This window comes from Spea bombifrons, chromosome 5 (genome assembly GCF_027358695.1).
Source record: "Spea bombifrons isolate aSpeBom1 chromosome 5, aSpeBom1.2.pri, whole genome shotgun sequence".
In the NCBI taxonomy this organism is placed as follows: domain Eukaryota; kingdom Metazoa; phylum Chordata; class Amphibia; order Anura; family Pelobatidae; genus Spea; species Spea bombifrons.
In genome coordinates, this window is record NC_071091.1 from 72446235 (window position 1) to 72461351 (window position 15117).

The 15117-nt window shown below is 35.7% G+C and overlaps 1 protein-coding gene across 1 annotated transcript in view; it reads left to right on the forward strand.

Annotated features, from left to right (window-relative positions):
• The first annotated feature begins 2258 nt into the window (after positions 1 to 2258).
• NETO1 (neuropilin and tolloid like 1) overlaps positions 2259 to 15117 on the forward strand; it is a 46910-nt gene continuing 34051 nt past the window's right edge. The window contains 5 exon segments of the mRNA XM_053467341.1: positions 2259 to 2885; positions 4215 to 4268; positions 4466 to 4603; positions 7972 to 8117; positions 8119 to 8221. Coding sequence (XP_053323316.1) covers positions 2858 to 2885; positions 4215 to 4268; positions 4466 to 4603; positions 7972 to 8117; positions 8119 to 8221 — 469 coding nt within the window. The 5' untranslated portion in view covers positions 2259 to 2857.

Below are 15117 nucleotides of genomic sequence, written 5' to 3' on the forward strand. Positions count from 1 at the left end.
CAAGAGCTTCTGTCTACATAAAGAAAAATAAATAATATGTAAACACACTACCATTAAAACGTTTGGGGTCACTTAGCTGTTTTCATGGAAAATAAGGACATTTCTAGCTGTCCTAACATTATTGCAAAGGTGTTTTCTAATGATGGAACACAGGAGTGATGGGGGCCTATGTACACGTATGAAGATGTTTCATTAAACATCATGTTTCAAGCTACAATTGTGATTACAACACTAACAACATCTTCACTGTATTTTTGATTCATTTATTGTTATTTTAATGGACAAAATTTGCTTTTCTTTCAAAAACAAAGACATTTCTAAGTGACCCCAAACGATTAACGATTGCTTTCTTTGTTTAAACAGTGTTGCTGGAGTGGGTTTATATGAGCATGTCCTAAAATCGGTGCTGTATTTTCCCAAAAATCCTTGCATGGAAAGTGTTAATATACCAGCATTAATATACCAGCATTATTAAAATAAATATGGTTTGATGTGAATACATTGATTTGGTTAGCTTCAAAAGATTTCCCAAATAGGACATGGGTGTAGGATGAACCGATTAGAAAAAACGGATGGTAATATCCTACTTTTACTTATTGCCCTATAACTTACAAAAAAAAATTGGGTATTTCTTAACTCAGGAGAAATATTAGAATCTACCAGGTTCCCCCATTAGCTTTTGTAGATGAGAAAAAACCTTTTCAAATAAAAGTCAAAAAAAGTGTTTTATTTCCACGTTTTCACCATTTTCTATTATTTTTGTAGTACATTAGATGATATTATCCTAATAATTGTTGTTAAAGAAAGCCCTTCTTGTCCTAAAAAAAAATCAATATATAATTCATGTTGGTACAATATATGAGAAGAAGAAGAAAATTACAGATAAACACAAACACTGCAGAAGCCTTAAAATATCCTTGGTCGCCAAGGGTACATTTTTTTTTTAAAAAAAACAACCTGGTCCTTAAGAGGTTAAAGCGGTGATGTAAACACAAAACCATAGAGTCATGACAGTCAATAAAATGTAATATTCCACCACCAAAGCTAACATAGTACAGATCTGCAATCATTCTGGTTGATGTTAACAGGGTTGGGCAACAAAAGATTAGAGATCAACTGTGACACTTTAAGATCATTTAAATTAACCCCTTTGAAGATAATGATCTGGATTCAATGTGAGAGATAAATCTAATGGCAAGTAATTGAATAGCAATCCTCCTATACACTGCAATGGGGAAAAAAAACATTAACTGAGATAATCACTGTTCTAATACTTCTGATAACTTTATCTCCCAAATCCATCCCAATATTCATTGGCCATTTCTCTTGGACACAGAGACAATACTATATATATATATAGTGAAGAATTATATATATATATATATATATATATATATATATATATATATATATATATATATATATATATGTGTGTGTGTGTGTGTGTGTGTGTGTGTGGTTGTGTTACTAAGTTACTAAGTCAAATATATGCAATCGCTGTTATTACCCCAGATGTGATGGACTATGACTCCCATTATGCTCGGGCAGCAGGCTTAGCATAATGGGAACTGCAGTACATCAACAGTTGGCTATCTAGAGGCAACCTAGCTCCCTCCTGTCTGTAGTCCTAATGATGCAGCACACAGTGTGTATTGGAAATGGAGATCGCAGCGCCTCTCGGTGCTAGGATGGGTTTTGAAATCCTTGAACCTGCAGTACCTTCAAAGGAATAGGAAGTGTTTTAGCGTTTTGAACAACAAGGAAAACTCATCTATCCAAGCGAGAGCTGCAAAAAAAAGGATTAAAAGAAAACAGAGACCGATCCATGCTGCAGTTGGACCAAACCTACATTTTCTTCATGGAATGTTTTTTAATGCATTTCTATTGATGATACACATTTTTAAAAATGTCACACAAGGACAACGTGTGAGTTCCCGAGTCCAGAGAGAATGAGCGGCTCTGTGTGTATTGCGCCTGGATTGATCGGGGAGGAAAGAATTACATCTGCTCACGGGATTAACTGCTAAAGTTTTATTGCACCGTGAATATTAAGGGACTTGGTGAAGAGATAACGCCGGCTCCTCCAACCAAAGCGTCTCAGGTTGTCTCCGCTCGGGGGCCCCGTAAGGGATTTCTTTAAGGAATAAAGCGGGTCTGCGTTACGCTTCTTCGTAAATAAGGCTATGTAATATTCATAGTTATTTGATGTCTGCCACGACTATGCGACGAGCAGTGCGCTTGGAACATGGATTTGTTCCTTTGTGAGGGATTTCGCTCTTTTAATACGGATTTCATCGCAGAAATATTACTAAATCCCTATTTTTGCAAAGCTCGTCTTCAGAAGATTGCAAAGGTGGAGCGGGCAGAGGGAGCAGATGACGGACCAATTAATCCTTCCAATGCATGGAAACAAGCGAAGGAGCCAGGAAACGCTCATATGTAAATGGGGTGGATGCTTCGATCCGGTGCTGGTCATATATGAAACTAATGATTAGGCTGAATGCGGCGGTTACTTTGCTGATTTCCCAGTTTTTGACAATGCTCGTGGTAAAGTGACCTCCTGGTTCTTTCATGGTGTCGGAGATCTGTTGCAGCGCCCAGGGGATCGGGATTGGAGATGCGATGATGATGATGATCATGATGATCTAGAGCGATGTGATCGCATGCAGTGCATACATACATTTATTTGTATATGCGATCATGGTGATTACTTGAGCCCTTTAAAGAGGAAGTGGCAATTCCTGCTGTGTTGGCTTGTAATTTTTTTTTCTAATCCACCCTATTCCCCCGCACTGGAAGTCCTCCTGTATCTAAATGGAATTAGTGGAGATCGAAGCCCCTTGTGTAAGGAACAGACATGATCCATGGGAGCAGTTTGTTTCACAGTGAGTATACTCTACAGCTGCAGCCAGCTACCATTTGGGTACCAGCAACACCACATTCCCTCTATCCTGTCTGATTTCTCCTAATGCTTTAGGTGATACCTTCCAGGCATCAACACATTGCTAGTAGACTTGCCTTTAACATACATTCTGGATTTAGAATGTCATAGACTATTGATGAGGAATTACGTTGATATAACATGAGTTCAATGGGGGGTTTAGCTTGTATTATGCTTAGCAAAATTGAAATTCTGAAGATGTAGCAGAACTCCTTCCATATGCTTAAGATGTGAAGTGTGTTGGTGCTGTGGTGATCCAAGGTATAACAGTGTCCTTTCTTTTCTGCAGTGATTAGTAAAGGCTACACACGGAAAAGTGCCATAAAAATAATGTGTGCTATTAGACATACAGTTGTGATATGCTAGGTCGGGCTTTAGAGGGCATATTGGCATTGTGTGGTGTTGATGGATAATGATAGACTGTATTAGTACACACTTTTATTTATGAAGCTAGACATTCTGGGCAGAACTGCATTTAAATTGCCAGATCAGTTTTACTACATTAAAAATTCAAAGGCCCTGAAACGTATGTGTGTATTCACCTAGGTTCATTTCCATAACTCATTAAGAACCAAGGACAGCTACGCCTGGGTGTCAATATATTGGTCTTTTGATGCAGCTGTTTGTGTGTGTTCTCCATAATCACTGTTTTTTTTCTCCCACTGTTTTATGTTTCTATAATCTAGAACAGTTTAAATCTAAAAAAAAAAAAATATTCAACTGAAAGTATTTTCTTATGTAATAAGGACCTATTCGGAGAGGCTTTTAAGATTATGGCTGTTTACAGCTCCTTTTTCTCCAATTTTCTAAGTTTTATGACTTCGGAAGAAATACAAATAAACATATACACTATTATATATACATATGGATTCATATATTTAAGTGTTCATGGACATATACTGTAATATATCATCCATAAATCTGTTCATTATGCAGTCTTTATGTGGGTATTGTATGCCATTGGAAATGCTGTAAATGATAATAGCTCATTCTCACTGAAGGTTCTAGTTGCATTACTGTTCTAGCACATAAGAAGATGACTACCTTATCTCACTGACTCATGGGCATATAAGACATTGTCTGACATACCAGACATATTTGATATATCTTGTTGCAATGATACATAACCGAGCAACCATGTGAAATTAGAATGCAAAAACTCTATTTTTGTATTTCAGTGTTTTCTTAATACATCTGAATGATTAGTAGCAGTTTATGGAATATTCTTGAAAGTGACAAGCATAATAAACACAAGTATCTTCTTTCATTTCAGTTGTAACAAGTCTAATTATTCTACATGTGTCTTGGGGAACAAAAAAGGGAGCAGGTAAGTAGACCACTTTACATGAAGGTCATTTCTTAACTTAAATATGCAAAATCCTTATATTATGACATATGATCATAAAACCCTTTGTAAACATACCTCGATAGAACACAACAATATGTATTTGAAGCAATCTGTTACAATATGTATATATTTACAAATTTTGCAATTATTTATTTTGTGTGACTTTGCATTTCCAGACAGACAAAACAACTCAGAAGGTCAGAAATCAGTGCAGTGTGGCTCTTGGACAAAGAATTTAGATGGAGGAATATTTACCTCTCCCAATTATCCCAACAAGTACCCTCCTGACAGAGAATGCATCTATATTATAGAAGGTACATTTTTTTTTCTGTTGTATTCATAAATCATGATTATCTATTATATTTCCTTTCCATGCTATGTTTCTTATATATTAAATATAAGGATGGCATTGGCAAAGTTTTAAAGTGAACTGTTTTAGCATTGAAGTAAAAAATACAGAAAAGTCATATGTAATATCTATAAAGGCCTGTTCATATATATATATATATATATATATTATAATATATATAGATACACACACAGATACATACACACATTAGAATAATACAATGGATGAACATTGTCATATCATAATTCTGCGACAATGTTTACCATAAAGTATACATTGAGCTTTTTCATGACATGTATGTTGTACAGAAATTATTTCAGTCTGCCGTGTTTCAACACAGAAATCAAGAAAATAAAAAAATTATAATGAATAAAAGTTATACCCAATTATATGTTGATCTTAAAAGGTACAAAGGCAGGTCATTTCAGGTATATTAAGCTGATATTTTTTTTAGTGAGGCTATTTAGCTATTGTAGAGGGCATCAATACCTGCTGCTTTCTTGTAATCTAGACTATCGAGTAAATTGCAATTGGTAAAGATGACGTGGAAGGGTGATGTTAATTTTAATCAATGATGGCAATTCTTTGTGCTTTATTGAGGGGTTTATGGCCTAGTAAGGGGAGGAGTCAAGAGATAACTGTAATTGGGTTTGTGAATTGGGAAAAGGAGGTGTCAGGAATAAATTGTACTACAATTTATCAGATATGTCCAGTTCTGTATTTTCCTTGGGACTGTAAACCATTGAACATTAAAAGGCCTCTCGTACAAGTGACATATGTAGTTATAGCTATGCAAAACCTATGGTTGCATTTGGTAGGATCAGGCAGATAGGAAATCAAAATAATATATGAAAGTTAGATAAATAAGATGATGATTGAGCAAGATGGGGCAGCAGACATATGCAAGACATCAGCCAATGACATCATGCACTTGCATAAAGTATGCCCATAATGTAGGATCAATCCCAAAACACAAAATATAAATATACATCGCTGTATTTCACTGACATATAAAAGCAAGGTTTGATTCATTTGTGGGGATCATGGAATGGATGGCCAGATTCTTACCACATACAGTATGTAGTACTACATAAACACTGTTACCTTTAATTTGTGTTCCCTAATGAATTCTATTTCTAGAATAAATACCATCATAAACTCATATTTAAAACACAAATTCAGTTATTGAAACTAGCTTGAATGTAATTGCCAGAAAATAAGTGTGAAGTATCTTTTTCCTCTATGTAATAAACTGATCTGGTCACCTGTGAAGTAGTAATTCCTTGGTTTATCCAAATCCAAATAAGAGATTCTATGTAATAAAAAAAAAAATCTTTTGATTCATGTGAATTTCTGTATGATTTTTGGACCTGTGGTGGAGGGTTTAGTTCCCATCATACAGTATATGTACTGCTTTGTGGCCATGGCTTGTTTTGCTTGAAACAGGAATGTAACTGCAAATGTCTTTCCCGTCTTGGTTCTGATGTTTAGGCAACATCAGACCCAACCCTGGTCACCCAATTCCTACCTGCTTCTGTCCAGACACTTTTCATAAGAAACCAAACAACAATAATTACCTCACACTTGTTTATTGTAACCCCAGTATGAATGCATGCTCTGAAACACACGTATTACTAATCGCAACCCTATCTCTGGTTGATATTTGAGAACCCATTGTTCAGGACATCAGTGTTTTCTATTTTTAAGACCCTTGTCCATCTCCCAGCACCCTCTGCCCAAGACCTTCCTAAAAATTACTAACAGCAGGGGTAACATGCTTCCTCATGTTCTTCCCTAAACCTTCAACCTTTAGTTATGTGACCTTTGTTTCTTATGTCTTCTTGTACTCCTGCCTCACCACCTGCCCAATTGACCCTACTCTCTCACATATCCTTCCTTCTCTTTTTAGAGAACCCAACCCATCTATTTAAACTCTCATAATCCATGTCTCCTCTTTTTTTCACTGGCATGTTCCCACCTCGTCTAGCTACTGCCCTGTGTTACTTCTTCCACTAATCTCCAAACTACTGGAACATTTAACCTTCAATGATCTAACCCACTTTCTTTCCTTTAACTCCCTGCTTGACCTTTTCCAATCAAATTTAAATACACAACAGTTTACTGATACTGCCCTCATCAGAAGGTCACTTCTCTTTACATATCCTCTTGGACTTCTCCAACCTTTGGCACTGCTGACCACCCCCTTTGACTACAAACCCTTCACTCTTATGATGTCCATGACAAATCCCACCTCTGTGATTGTTTCTTCTCTTGCTCTCTGTTTATGTGCCTCAGGTGTTAGCACTCGTGTATCCAAGATTCTTTACCCATTCTCTACCTACCTTATTTTGTGAAGACTCTCTCCTACTTTTCTAGTTTTTAATGCCTACTAAAAGCCCTCCTGTTTAAAGAAGCATAAAATCTATCCTTCCAACACCAAGAATGTGAATCCTGAAAAGAAACCATCTGTTCTCCCCACTGTTGAGCTCTCCAAACCACTGACTATACATGACCCTTGCTACAATCTAATCATTCTTGCCCAATCAGGCCCTTCTATTAGCTTGCTATAGCAGGGCCATCTTCTCATTCTGTACCTTGTATGTCTTAACTTGTATTATTGCAGTTGACAACTTTGTATAATTTCATCATAATGTCAATGTTTATTTTTACCCTCCTCTTTTATAAAAGTTCTAGAGAATGTGCTGATGCTCTACTATAAATAAAATGTAATGTCATATTATGCGTCACTATTAAGTAGTGAAAAATCTGTCTCTAAGGAGGTATGTAGCAGTTTCCCTGTTCTTCTGTTGAAGCATATGATGTTTTCTTGTTGAGCACAGCAATATGACAAAATACATAATGAAGTAATATTAGCTTGTCATCCAAAATGCTTGAAGACATATCTAATAGGTGTTGGAAAGTGTGGGAGTAGTTTGTGGACAATATCTTTAATGCAACACAGACAGGCCATTTGACCTGTAATATATAGTTAAGTACCTGTTATGGAAAACAAAGCACTATTGTGCAAAGTATAGATTGTAAATGTATATGCCTGTGGGAAAATCATTAATATTCCATAAAACAATGCTGCTTTCTGTTTTGTATATGAATTTACTTACATAATTTGTTTTGTGAAATTGCTTTTCTGCAAACTTCAAAATTACATTTAATTATAAAACAACATGAAACCAAACAAACTATCCTTTTTCTCCATACTCAGTGTTTGTGGAATTATGCAATATTTCGTTGTGATTTGTTTGGGTTTGTCATATCACATATATTTAAACATACATTTTACATAGTGTTTTAGAATTATGTTTTTTCCTCTTACAGCTTCTCCAAGACAGTGTATTGAACTTCATTTTAATGAAAAATATTCTATAGAGCCTTCTTGGGAGTGTAAATTTGACCACATTGAAGTAAGAGATGGACCTTTTGGCTTTTCTCCTATAATTGGGCGTTATTGTGGACAACAAAGCCCCACCTTATATCAAATCAAGTGGAAGATTCCTGTGGATTAAATTTTTTGCTGACGGTGAACTAGAATCTCTGGGGTTTTCTGCACAATACAACTTTACACCTGGTGAGTACAACCTCCAACCCTATGTAGCAATTGGTTTATAGCTGCTTTGGATTACTATACAAGAGTATTAATTTATATTGACAATAATTATTGTATGCACTTCTTTTAAGAAACCTGTTTAACAGTGTGAGTTGTCGGCATTCAATTTTCCTTGCTGGTTTTCTACTCTCATGCTAAATGATTATTGCTCATATAAACCACAGCAAACACATCTGACTTGTTTCAAACAGGAAAGTAGTGTGGAGAAAAGCTCTCTATTAATAATCTCATCTGTAAATAATGATACCTCTAGTGTGGAAGATAATTCAAAATATACTCATTGTATTCAGTTGCCATCCAGGGAAACCTCCAATCTCTATTGCAAAATAATTAGCTGAAATAACGATTAAACAGCCTACCCTTTACAACCATTATTGCTAGATTAATAGTAACCTTTCTTTATTTGTATGTGGAGAAAAATAATCTGGGATATTGCCAGTGGTTTGTGTGCCATGATTTGCAGCAGAGTCTGTTATACAGTTGTGTATATGAAGGATATATATATATATATATATAGATATATATATATATCTATATATATATATATAAAGGGTAAATAATCACATACACACATTCCCTCCTAAGATAGCCTAACACTGTTTGCTCTCCCTCTCTCAGTGGATCAGCTCTGCAGGGAAGTGCCCAAAATTTTATAACATGGAGTGTGTTTAGTTTAGTTTAGAGTTGTGAGTCAGAAAACCTTTAGGGCATTTAACATTACTGCAAGAAACTTGGCTTTTAAAATGTACTTAAAGAAGATCTGTCACTTCTAAATATCACATTTTGCAGTTCAGTCCACCAAACTGGTAAAAGGGAAACCACATACACCTATTAGAAACTCACTGTATGTGTATAATATTAGGAAAGTATTCTTGATCACTAAGTTTTATCTCACTTGTAAGTTACTTCAACTGATCCTGACACACGGTGGTGAGAGAAAAGGAGAGATTTTGTCAAGAGATGAAATGATTGATATGCCACTATCACGACCCTTAGCTACAGTAAAACAGCCCCTTATGTAATTCATATAGACAAATAGATCTGGCTCCAGCATTAGCGGGGGATGCCAAACAGGTTAATGCTGTAACCCAGGGTAAAATCCGGCAGGGTGCTTGGAGTCTGAGCTGACTTCAAGTTACCACCATATAGCATAAAGCCAATAAATGAAACAAAATATCCACAGTCACTTGTCCTTGATATTTTTTAAAATAAATTTGTGCCTACAGAAACAGTTGGGTACATGGGTTTATTTTATTAAATATCAAGGACAAGCGGATCTTTTGTTCTCTTACTTAAGTTACCTGAATCACATATGTCCAATATTTACAAAGGAAAATTAAATACAGGACTGGTCTCAGCACCAGGTACCCGGTCAGCTTCCAATGGTTGCTCAACTGGTGCACCAGGCAGTGGCTTATCCTTCCTGGTTAGATGGTTCAAAAGTAGTAAGGGGGTAGATCCTATTGGGACCCAAACCTCACTGCACTTCTTACCTCCTCTAATGTCCCTCCAGTAGAGTTCCAAGAGCTTTGAATGTTTGGTGTGTATAAGTGTATCACTGTGTTCTACAACCCTAAAAGTAACTGTAATGTTTTGACAAAACAACACAGCAAAGCAAAACATGTATTTATAACAAACAGTGTTAACACACAGTATTTATATAAAAGCTTAATGCTATCTAAAATGAAAAAAACACCAAAAAATGTTCTTGGAAGGGGTGCCATTTGATCCAGGACTGGGCCTGATGAAAAGTTATAGGTAGTTACAATACTTGAATTTAGTTATGCTGACAGCTGTTAAGTTCTCCTTTAAGGATTTTGGATTTAAGAATCCGGTCACCCTATAGATTCCAAGCAATCACACATTTCATAAACTAATGGTTTTGTATTATCCTGTAGAAGAAGTAACGTTATTAAGAAGAATACATGTTCACATTTTCATGGCTCTGCAACAGAATTATTCCGCTGAAGACAAACACATTTGTAGGCTATCTGGCAAGCTTCCTAATTACTTCAGTTACTTCTGGGCATTGTGTTTTGCATTATTGTTTATATAGTGGATGATGTTGACAAACCCTGATTCTCCAGCATTTATGATTTTAATATATTCACGTCTGAACTAAGAGGATCAGTATGGGGTTCTAGTAAGCAACACAAGCCAACTTCAGTGTAATAGAAATATTCCCTGCATATGAGAAGCTCTTAGTTTACCAGGGTTATAATGTTATGTTATAATCTGGGGTGACCTATGTGAAAAAGATTTAAGCGGCCCATCTTCCACACAAATGAGGCTGTAATGATACAACATTCTTATGAATGCGTATCACCCTTGCCTCCAAATTCTGATTGGGCCCCAAAGCAGTTGCCTAGGTTGCTTATATGGTAGGGTCAAGGCTGTTGCTAGGCTCAGACTAGATTTAACTGTGTGGCCAATGTTAGAGTCCTAGCTAGTCCTAACTATTCTTTCAATGGAACTGAATCAATAGAATTGCACTGCTGAGTCAATAGAGTCTGTCCTGCAATTAAAAGGCCCCTCTGGACACCATGGCACACTTGTATGGTAGGTGGGGCGCGTTAACCCTAAAGTCTGATCAGAACCTGCAAATAGCACTCAGCAGTGTATATACCTCACTTACAAACCCCATAAGCCCTAAGTATCCTATAAAACACATTACTCCATCCATTACAAATACATTATAGGTTTGTTCTGAAGTTGATTTTTTATAATTACTATTATCTTTTATTTATGTAGCGCTAACAATTTATGCAGCGCTTAATACAATACATATATTCAAGGGGTATGACAAGATTAGAACTGACAGACTGAGACAAACCGATACATTAGGTGGAGAGAGCCCTGCTCGCAAGCTTACAATATTGAGGGAATTGTTAGCTTGTTTCCTGTTAAAGTTTGTAGTGCCCTCTGCACTTGGTTATCCCAAACGTGGGGGCTTCCCTTCGAAGACTGTGCTATTTGACCCCTTAATGCCTTTGGGTAGTGCCACCTGCAAGGACGATACTCACACTCAGGTTTGATTGTACATGTACAATTACCTAAAGACCTGCCATTTTTGTAGGCCCTGAACGCCTTGAAATATGCCTTCTGAATGCCTTGAAATATGCCCTTAAAAACACTTTATAAGCATTTCCTGATGCCTTTTAAGTTCAAGGTACAGCAACCTTTCTGACATATTGAGACTCTCAAAATGTCAAAGAACATTGCTAATAGTTGTTATTTTTACAGATCTGAGCTGGCATAAGGCAGAGACAAGGAGCTTTTGAGTCACTTGGAACTCTATTTACTTAACAAAAGTATATATCTCTCTTAAAATATTTTTGAAAACAAAATTACAAATTCATCTCTAAGTGACATAATACATTCTGCTATTATCAAAATATGATAGCAAAATGTAATATTTTAAAGATTTAATAAATCAATATTTAAGATATCATGAAGAAAGGATTAATGCATCAATCATTAGCAGAATGTTATAACTCCTATGAGATGATTGCACTGATATCATATATCAACGTGTCTGTCTGTGTACATGTTCAATACACACGCCACCATTTTAGAAGAGTGACACCAAGCAGGGATAGTAGTTCAGACCAGTTTAAACACAAGAAATAATTGTATTATGCTTTTTTTTTACCAAGGTAGAGATTCCGTTTTCTTTGTATTTGTTGCATTCATCTTTATCATGACTACTAAATGACGCTGCTTATGTTTGGCAGATATACATATTTCTGTTTATTTAGGCGTGCCAAGCTCAGGGTGGCTCTGTACAGAAAAAGCTAGTTTTCAGCACATACCCAGCAAAAACTATTTTAAAAACACCTATCTAAGGCATAAATATTGGGGATTCCATCACACTATATGGCCATATATTGCTTAGCAAGCCACTACGTCACAGTACCCCAAGTTTGGTGAGTAAAATTTTTCATGGCTACATTGAGCTGAATCAGTGGGAGCACATTGCATTTTTAAATCCATCTCTGGGGTACCTGTGTGGTAGGTGGGACTGTTCAACCCTAAGATTTGGTCGCTTGACTCGATACAGACTCTATACAGACAGACATTATTGGTTGCCACCTTTTGCCAAGTCATTTCCTGGACCTGTGGATGGTGTGTGGCCACGTACATGGTTTTAGTGGTGGAGATAGAGGTAAAAGAGTGAATATAGAAAAAGAAATGACTGGAGAGAAAGTGAGGAAAAAGAGTCAAATGGCAGGAGAAAAATAGTAAGGAAGCAAGAAGCAAAATGAGAGAAAATTACTATTGTAGCTTGAAACAGTTGATTTTTAAAGGAAATAGGTGTACAGAGGCCCTTTATGACTTATGTTCAAATTGCACATTGTGTTAGCTAACACAAGTTTACGTTTAAAAGGCTTATCGATCGTTATTTTGGCACCATGTCTATCCAATAATTAGTATTTCTGTCATAGAGCAAACATAAGAGTAAGTATTCTGTATGTGCCACATGATTTGTGATGTTACTCAGTTTAAAAATTGAACACTTCTCTTTGATTTAATAAGGCTTTCATATCACACCCAGCCCCCCCCCCCCCCGAGCCCTAAAAAACCACCTTCCACGCCCATGGGGAAACTGTGGCATAATTTCTTTGTCAAAAAACATATTAGTGTGGTCGTTTTTTTTGGTATTAAGAATATCTAAGAAGTGCTCACTCATTCTTTCCTTGAGGCGTATACTCATGCAGCCCACATACTGTATATAACACTTTAAAAATATTACGGCTTAAACCACATTAGTGGTATTTCAGTTTATGTATACCGTTATTTAAAAATGAATTAACAGCATTTACATCGGGATGCACAACGATACATATCCTTTTGTGGTAGAATATCTTTGTTTCTGACCAATTATTTATTTCAATAATTGTACTTGTATCTTTTAACATATGAACTTTAGATGAGATGCTTTTTAGTAATTAATGCAGCATTTAGGTTTTCTTTATGCATTTTTTACTCTTTGCTTCAAGCTATGGTGGAAATCGCTGACAAACAATAGTGAAATAGAATGCTAGAGTCAGATATAAAATTCAAATAAATTGATTACTGTGTCACAGTCATTATTAAAAAATTCTTTGAAGCGTGACAGAATCCAACTGCTTACATTATCATTCCACTCACAACCCATCTCTCCTGATGAAATAGGGAAACCAACATTTGCTGTGTAAAAGGATATACAAACATCCTTTGCCAGATGTTATCTAATAGATAATGCTCCAGGGACAATACTCTGAGGCACTGGATGCAATTAATTATTGTGCTAATAAAAAGATTTTCTGGGGCTTTCTAATTATTATTTAATTTCAAAACTATTAGTGAATAATGCAGATATGCTATGTTTAGATTTGCCCAAACTAATCTATTTTATTATCTTTCAGCAAAACATATTTGACATGTCACTATGTCAGGAGTGATCTATTGAGCTACCGATAACACGTATTATCATATATTTATTACTCACAATATTATTAATAATTAAAAAGCCCAAAGACAGACATTTTTCTTTTAGGATGCAAGATTAAAGACCAATCTGGGGGCAGGGCTTTACAAATACTTTTTAGGTCTCATTTAAATGTAAATGAGTAAGGAATTAAGCAGAATAATATATTGTACTTAATTATTCTAAAGAAAATGTCCTAGTGTTTCTTTGCATATTATTGAAGCCAGCTTTTTGTCTAGAAGACATACCTAACACGCATTGAAGACGATACACTCAAACAATGTTCCAACACATTTCACAACAAATAAGGAGCACAGAATGGATTCAGTCACGGTATGTGCTTAAAGTGCTTGTTACTCTATACACCTAGTGGCTATATGTGGAACTCCAAGCACAACACAAAACAAATAACAAAACAAGCTTTTGTTACTATGAAAAATAATCACATGACTACCTGTCTGTTTTAAATGTATTATATGACTTTATGCAAAACCTTGTAGCCTTTTGAATGCGTGACTTTGGCGGAACCAGAGCTGCAGCTGACTGTTAGGAAGTATCTCCACATTCAAGTATACCACTACTACTAATAATACGATAGCTTAAGTGTCCATTTCAGCTTCTTTTTCTGTTGAAAATTTGTCCAGAAAACACCCATGTAAAAAGAATAAATAACGACTGATAATAACCAGATTCATGTTAGCTCTGTTATTTATCTTACTCCTATGAACTGTATTGTTTTTTTGACATTTAGTGAATTACAATATTTTCTGAAGGTGTTATGTACCTACTGCCGCAAACACAGGGGAGAACCCCCTCTGTCTCTCTCTTCCTCGCCCTTTACCATTTATAATATTTGTGACTGGACTGTTTTTCAAATTGTGTACCCTTCGTGACAATGGCTGTGTAACATTTTTGCGGTGTTTTTGTTTAGCTGTAATTTTCTTCTTTCTTATTTACTGTACCCACACACATTTTATATTGTTGCTTTTAAGGCCAAGAAGGGCTTTCTTTAGATGCATTATGTGATATGATCAAAATAGGTATTATAAAAAGAAAAAGAAAACAACTATGATGAAAAAATTACTTTTATTTGAAAAATCTCTACGAAAGCTAATGAAAAAACTTGCTAAATAAATTCTCATATTTGTCCTGAGTTTAGAAATACCCAATGTTTTCATGTTTTTTGCAAGTTATAGGGCAGTACAAGTAGGATGTAAAATTGTGTGTAAAATGTCCCCTACACTATTTTTTATTATTTTTGCACTTAAGGGGCAAAGGTTTTGTTTTAATGTATATTGTAGCGAAAGCGGCACCAGGTGTTTGGGCACCTATTGTTATTTTTTAAAAAATATTTTTTTTACAACAGGATGGCTCCGTTTATGAGCCA